At 42.1% G+C, this 7,107-nt stretch overlaps 2 protein-coding genes across 2 annotated transcripts; both read left to right on the top strand.

The window, feature by feature from the left end:
• Positions 1-4,857: 4,857 nt before the first annotated feature.
• On the top strand, positions 4,858-5,057 carry LOC129392389 (DDIT3 upstream open reading frame protein-like). Its single transcript, XM_055086946.1, has one exon. It carries the CDS (start codon positions 4,880-4,882, stop codon positions 4,982-4,984), a length of 105 nt encoding a protein of 34 aa, XP_054942921.1. The 5' UTR covers positions 4,858-4,879; the 3' UTR covers positions 4,985-5,057.
• On the top strand, positions 5,011-5,748 carry LOC102980242 (DNA damage-inducible transcript 3 protein-like). Its single transcript, XM_055086944.1, has one exon. It carries the CDS (start codon positions 5,011-5,013, stop codon positions 5,515-5,517), a length of 507 nt encoding a protein of 168 aa, XP_054942919.1. The 3' UTR covers positions 5,518-5,748.
• The last annotated feature ends 1,359 nt before the right edge of the window (positions 5,749-7,107 follow it).

The raw sequence follows: 7,107 nt of genomic DNA, 5'->3' as shown, positions 1-7,107 counted from the left end.
ATCAATCAGTGTGATACACTGCATTAAAAAAAGCAAAGAATAAAAATCATATAATCATTTCAGTAGATGTAGAAAAGGCTTTTGACAAAATTCAACATCCATTTATGATAAAAACTCTCCAGAAAGTGGATATAGAGGGAACATACCTCAACATAATAAAGGCCATATATAATAACCCACAGCTAACATATACTCAATGGTGAAAAGCTGAAAACATTTCCTCTAAGACCAGGAATAATACAAGGATGTCTACTCTCACCACTTTTATTCAACATAGTTTTGGAAGTCCTAGCCCCTGCAATCAGAGAAGAAAAAGAAAAAAAGGAACTCACATTGGAAAGGAAGAGGTAAAACTGTCACTGTTTGCAGATGACATGATACTATACCCAGAAAATCTTAAAGATGCCACAAAAAAACTACTTAATCTCATTAATGAATTTGGTAAAGTTGTGGAATAACACAAAATTAATATACAGAAATCTGCTGCATTTCTATACACTATCAACAAACTATCAGAAAGAGAAATTAAGGAAACGATCCCATTTACCACTGCATCAAAAAGAATAAAATACCTAGGAATAAACTTATCTAAGGAGGTAAAAGATCTGTACTTGGAAAACTATCAGACACTGATGAAAGAAACTGAAGATAACACAAAGAGATGGAAAGATATTCCATGTTCATGGATTGGAAGAATTAACATTTTCAAAAATGACCATACTACCCAAGACAATGTACAGATTCAATTCAATCCCTATGAAAATACCAATGGCATTTTTCTCAGAACTAGAAAAAATAATTCTAAAATTTGTATGGAAACACAAAAGACCCTGATAGCTCAAGCAATCTTGAGAAAGAAGAACAGAGCTGGAGATATCATGCTCCCTGACTTCAGGCTATACTACAAAGCTATAGTAATCAAAACACTATGGTACTGGCACAAAGACAGACACATAGATCAATGGAACAGAATAGATAGCCCAGAAATAAACCCACACACTTATGGTCAATTAATCTATGACAAAGGAGGAAAGAATATACAATGGTTGAAAGATAGTTTTTTGAATATAGTGGTGCTGGGAAAACTGGACAGCTACATGTAAAAGAATGAAATTAGAACATTCTCTAAAGCTGTATACAAAAATAAACTCAGAATGGATTAAAAACCTAAGGGTAAGACCAGATACTATAAAACTCCTAGAAGAAAACATAGGCAGAACACTCTCTGAAATAAATTAGCAATATTTTTTGCATCTGCCTCCTAAGGCAAAGGAAACAAAAACAAACAAATGGGACCTAACTAAACCTAAAAGCTTTTGCACAACAAAGGAAACCATCAACAAACCAAAAAGACAACCTACTGAATGGGAGAAAAGTTTTTCAAATTATGAACAATAAGGAGCTAATGTCCAAAATATATAAACAGCTCATCCAACTTAACATTAAAAAACAAAAAAACAATTTAAAAATGGGCAGAAGACCTAAATGGATATTTCTTCAAAGAAGATATACAGATGGCCAACAGGCACATGAAAAGATGCTCAACATCATTAATCATCAGAGAAATGCCAATCAAAACCACAATGAGATATCACTTTACACCCGTCAGAATGGCTATCACTTAATGGCTATCACTTAATGATAGCCATAACACTTAATGACACTTAATGACACTTAATGACAGCCATAACACATGTTGGTGAGGATTTGGAGAAGAGGGAACCCTCATACACTGTTGGTGGGAATATAAATTAGTGCAGACACTGTGGAAAACAGTATGACGGTTTCTCAAAAAACTAAAAATTGAACTATCATATGACCCAGAAATTCCACTCAGGGATATATATCTGAGAAAAACAAAACACTAATTTAAAAAGATACATTCACCCCAATGTTCATAGCAGCATTATTTACAGTTGCCAAGATATGAAAGCAACCTAAGTGTCCATCAACAGATGAATGGATAAAGAAACATATAGGGGCTTCCCTGGTGGCGCAGTGGTTGCGCGTCTGCCTGCTGATGCAGGGGAACCGGGTTCGCGCCCCAGTCTGGGAGGATCCCACATGCCGCGGAGCGGCTGGGCCCGTGAGCCATGGCCGCTGGGCCTGCGCGTCCGGAGCCTGTGCTCCGCAACAGGAGAGGCCACAACAGAGGGAAGCCCGCATACCACAAAAAAAAACCCAAAAAAAACAAACAAAAAAACAAAACAAAACAAGAAAAGAAACATATGTATTGGATATATATGTGTCATATATATATATGTATATATATACATATACATATAATGGAATATTACTCAGCCATAGAAAAGAATGAAATTTTTGTCAATTGCAACAACATGAATGGACTTGGAGGGCGTTATGCTAAGTGAAATAAGTCAGACAGAGAAAGACAAATACTTCATGATATCACTTATTTGTGGAATCTAAAAAATAAAACAAACTAGTGGTTACCAGTGGGAAGAGGGAAGGGGGGAGGGGAAGTATAGGGGTAGAGGATCAAGGGGTACAAACTAAAATAAGGGATAAAATAAGCTACAAGTGTATATTGTACAAGGGGCATATGGCAAATATTTTATAATAATTATAAATGGAATATAATCTTCAAAAATTGTGAATCAATATATTTTACACCTGTAACTTATATAACATTGTACATCAACTATATGTGAATTATAAATAAATAAATAAATAATAAACAAACTACAAGGATATATTGTACAGCTCAAGGAATATAGTCAATATCTTATGATAACATTAAATGGAGTAAAATCTATAAAAATATTGAATCATTATGTTGTACAGCTGAGACTAATATTATAAATAAAGTCTACCTGAATGAAAACAATTTTTTAATAAATGGAATCATACAGTTTTTTAAAATTTCTCCACTATTTTCTGGCTTGCATACTTTCTGACAAGATGTCTGCTGTTTTTCTTATCTATATTCTTCTGTTGCAGTGTTTCTTTTCTTCTTCTCTTAAAATTTTTACTTTATAATTATTTTCAGAAGCAAGATTATGGTGTATGAAGTCTGTAAATATGTTTTGTAGTTAGAGTCAACAGGTGATGGATTAGCTGTGGAGGGTCAGGAAGGAAAGGGATCAAAAATATTGCTAAGAGTTTGAGTTTGAGCAACTGGGTGGATGGAGTGAAATTTGCTGAGAAGGGAAAGACAGTCGGTGAAGGCCATGGGGAATCACAGTTTGGTTGATTCAGAGAAGAAGAAGGCATATCCCTCGGGCTGCATCAGAAGCAGAGCCGTGGACAAATATTACAGATGCATGTAGTTTATTTGAGAGATGACCCCAGACAGCACCAAAAGTGGGAGGGACAAGAGGTAGGGAAGAGAAGACAGACTAATAGAAGGTGTGCTGTCAAAATTACCACTGTTGGAAAATAGAGCTTCTCCCACTGGACAATTCTGAGATCCAATGTAGAACACACTCCTCAGCAGTAGCCAACACAAGGGGAAAAGGAGATGGAGTATTGATCCACTAGCTCCCACCAGGCTTTGGTTGAGGGCTGGCCCTGAAGATCATTAATACTCAGGCATTTCTGGCCTGCCTCACACAGGCAGAGAGCAAGGCTCTGGAGGCAGATGGCCTCAGGTAGGGATGCAGATGCTGGCAGTGGAATGTTGGCTGCTGCTGTCCAAGGGTATATGGGAAGGGTCTGAGTAGTAGACCAGAGGACAGTCACCTATCAGCTATTCATGAGCCAGGGGTTTCCAAATTTGGGAGTGAAAGACAGTACCCCTGATACATCCTGTTGGCCTCACTGTTTGCCCGGAAACTCACCAGCCATCTAATTTAACCCCTGTCAGGGCATGGTGGCTCTTTGCCAAGACCTCAGTAGCAGACAAGGGTAGACCAGTTTCACAAGGCTCGCAAACCCCATTCCCACTGCCACCTAAGAGACCTGCATGCAGAGAGGTCTCTACTCACCATTATATTTCATGCTCACCATGAGGCTGAAAGTTGGCATCTTTCCCATATACATCTCATAGAAGAAACTGGTTCTCAGAGAGCTGCAGTGACTAATGTAAGGCTTCCCAGCAAGAGAGTTGGAGTCAGGACTGAAACTCATCCCTGAGTCACTGCCTTTCAGGAACCCAGTCTCCAAGCCTCCACTCTCTAGAAATGAGCATTAGACAAGGCAGTGGCTCTTATTCATCATCATGTCTTATGAATTAAAAACAATGTTCATGAGGTCATTTCCATGGGGCTTTGAGGTTGGCTGTGTAAATATTTGGCCTTCAGGGCTCTTCTCGGCCAAGCTCCTCAGGGTGCTGACGTTAAACACACTCCTTCAGGAAAAATGCAATTGGTCTCAGGAAGCCCCTGGGGTCCAGCTCTCAGAGGGTGTCTGCTCAGCCTAATGTATGACAACACAAAGCCCTTTTTTTCCTACGACTTTTTTCTCATTTAAGACAAGAAAGATCGCCCTCCTCTCGACAACACACATACTCAACAGTCATTAATGCGCAGGCATTTAAAAACATTTGTGATCAGAAAGGTCTGTGTTTTCTCATTTCTTTACAGTCAGGGAGGTTTGAGAGTGAGAGACAGGAGAGAGGGAGAAGGAGAGAGAGAGGGAGAGGGAGAGAAGGAAAGGAAAAGGGAGAAAGAGAGGGAGAGAAAGGGGGAGGGAGGACAAAGGATGAAGGGAGGAGGAGGAGAAAGCAACCTTAGTATCCACCAACAGAGCTTTGTTAAACTATGTTCTATCTGTGCATGGGGTGCTGCAGTCATTTAAAATGTTGCTGCAGATCTACATGTAAAAGCCTACAATAGCCTCAGGTGACAAAGCAGGTTTCAGAGCAGGCTAAGAAGCTGTAAGTCGGTCAGAGGCTTGAGTCTAAGGCATAGAGTGTATCATGTTGAAGATGAGTGGGTGGCAGCGACAGAGCCAAAATCAGAGCCGGAACCTGAGGATAGAGTGTTCCAGAAGGAAGTGTATCTTCATACATCACCACACCTGAAAGCAGAGCCTGATCCAGCCACAGAGATGGCAGCTGAGTCACTGCCTTTCTCCTTTGGGACACTGTCCAGCTGGGAGCTGGAGGCCTGGTATGAGGACTTGCAGGAGGCGCTGTCCTCAGATGAAAATGGGGGTACCTATGTCTCACCCCCTGGAAACGAGGAGGAAGAACCAAAAACCTTCACCACTCTTGACCCCGCCTCCCTGGCTTGGCTGACTGAGGAGCCAGGACGAGCAGCGGTCACACGCACCTCCCAGAACCCCAGCTCTCCGGATTCCAGTCAGAGCCCCCCGGCTCAGGAGGAAGAAGAGGAAGACCAAGAAAGACCCAGGAAACGGAAACACAGTGACCAGTCCCCGGCACGGGCTGGAAAGCAACGCATGAAGGAGAAAGAACAAGAGAATGAAAGAAAAGTGGCAGAGCTATCTGAAGAGAACGAACGGCTCAAGCAGGAAATCGAGCGCCTGACCAGGGAAGTGGAGGCAACTCGCCGAGCTCTGATTGACCGGATGGTTAATCTGCACCAAGCATGAACGGCTGGGACCAGCACTTCCCCCTCAGGCCACTTCTGACCATTCCTGGATGTATCTACTGACCACCATCTCACCAATGCCAACGATGTATCCCTCCCGCCCCCATCTATTCAGTAGGGGGAAAACTTAGGGTAGATGACAGGAGAGGGTCTCGGCATGTATATAGAGATTGTACATTTATTTATTACTGTCCACATCCATTAAAGTGACTTTCTAGAAAAAAAAAAAGAAGCTGTAAGTCAGTGCCCAACTAAGTGCACAAAAACTGATAGAAGGGGTGGTCATCAGAAGCTTAGCAGCAATTTCCTCTGAGTGATGGTGTTCCAGGTGGTTTTACCTTTATTCTGTGATGATTCCTCTTGTGTTCGCCCCCTATGGCCGCAGTAAACAAGTACCACTAATGGGATGACTTAGATTTATTCTATCTCAGTTCTGGAGGCCAGAAGTCCAAGATCAAGATGTCAGCAGGGGTGTGCTCCTTCTGGAGGCTCTAGAGGAGGATCCTTCCTTGCCTCTCCCAGTTTTGAACAGTGGCTGTCAATTCCTGGTTCTCCTTGGCTTGCAGCTGCAGCATTACAATCTCTGCCTCTGTCATCATGTGGCCTCTACCCTCTGTGTCTGTGGCTGTGTCTCATCTTCTTATAAGGATACCAATCATGTTGGATTAAGGCCCACCCTACTCCAGCCTGACCTCATTTTAACTAATTGCCTTTGTAATGACCCTATTTCCAATAAGGGTGGAGGTCACATTCTGAGGTCCTGGGGCTCAGGACTTCAACATAACTTTTGGGGAGGGGGCACAGTGATGAAAAATGGCAATCTGTAGATTGTGGGCAGGGCCCAATTCAGGAGGTGAAGGTGCCCATCACTTGGGGACTCACCCTCTGTGTTTCTGGACAGTCACGCCTTCCTCCAGTACTGTGGGAAGCCTGAAGAGTGTCCCAAATGCAGAGATGTTCCACAGGAAAGAAGGGGTCATGCCCTGGGAAGGAGACTGGGTCTCTGGAAAGATGACAGGGGATACCAGGTGAGGGGTCTGAAGGCCAGAGCAAGGAGTCCTCCTAACAATGCATCTTGGTGCATTGGAAGGGTGCTAGATGCATGTTACTAGTGGAAGGTGCAAAGAGGGGCTGGTACATCTAGGATGAACTAATTGGACAGGGACAACATGCTGGGAATATTAAGCCAGAATATTTTATCATGAATCCCTTGTTCATTATGAGGATGGACCTGGAGGACAGGACAATATCATAGAGTCTTCCTTATGGTGGGGATGAAGAGGACTTGGCCTGGTGGAGGAAGAGCAAAGCCCAGGGTCCTGTGAGAAAGAGAAACTGGGAGGTCAGCATGAAAGAATGTGCACAGGCATATGTGGCTCAGGGCAGGAGCAGTGGGGGAGTGGAATCACTGAAGCGTGAAGAACTGGGGGACTTTCCAGATACACCTTCAAAAACTTCTTTTTATTAACGTTGAATTCGTAGAAGTGATTATTTATTTGTTAATTTATTTTTAAATTTTATTTTATTGTTTTTATTCTTATCTTTTTAGATTGATAAACACATCTTAGAGAGTAGAGAGAGCAAGAATTTA

Source organism: Physeter macrocephalus, chromosome 9 (genome assembly GCF_002837175.3).
Source record: "Physeter macrocephalus isolate SW-GA chromosome 9, ASM283717v5, whole genome shotgun sequence".
Classification (NCBI taxonomy): Eukaryota; Metazoa; Chordata; class Mammalia; order Artiodactyla; family Physeteridae; genus Physeter; species Physeter macrocephalus.
This window is presented reverse-complemented; position numbering and strand designations above follow the sequence as displayed.

What these genes read in the sequence shown, in the direction of transcription:
- LOC129392389 (XM_055086946.1), top strand. Translation starts at nt 4,880, where the DNA reads ATGTTGAAGATGAGTGGGTGGCAGCGACAGAGCCAAAATCAGAGCCGG.
- LOC102980242 (XM_055086944.1), top strand. Translation starts at nt 5,011, where the DNA reads ATGGCAGCTGAGTCACTGCCTTTCTCCTTTGGGACACTGTCCAGCTGG.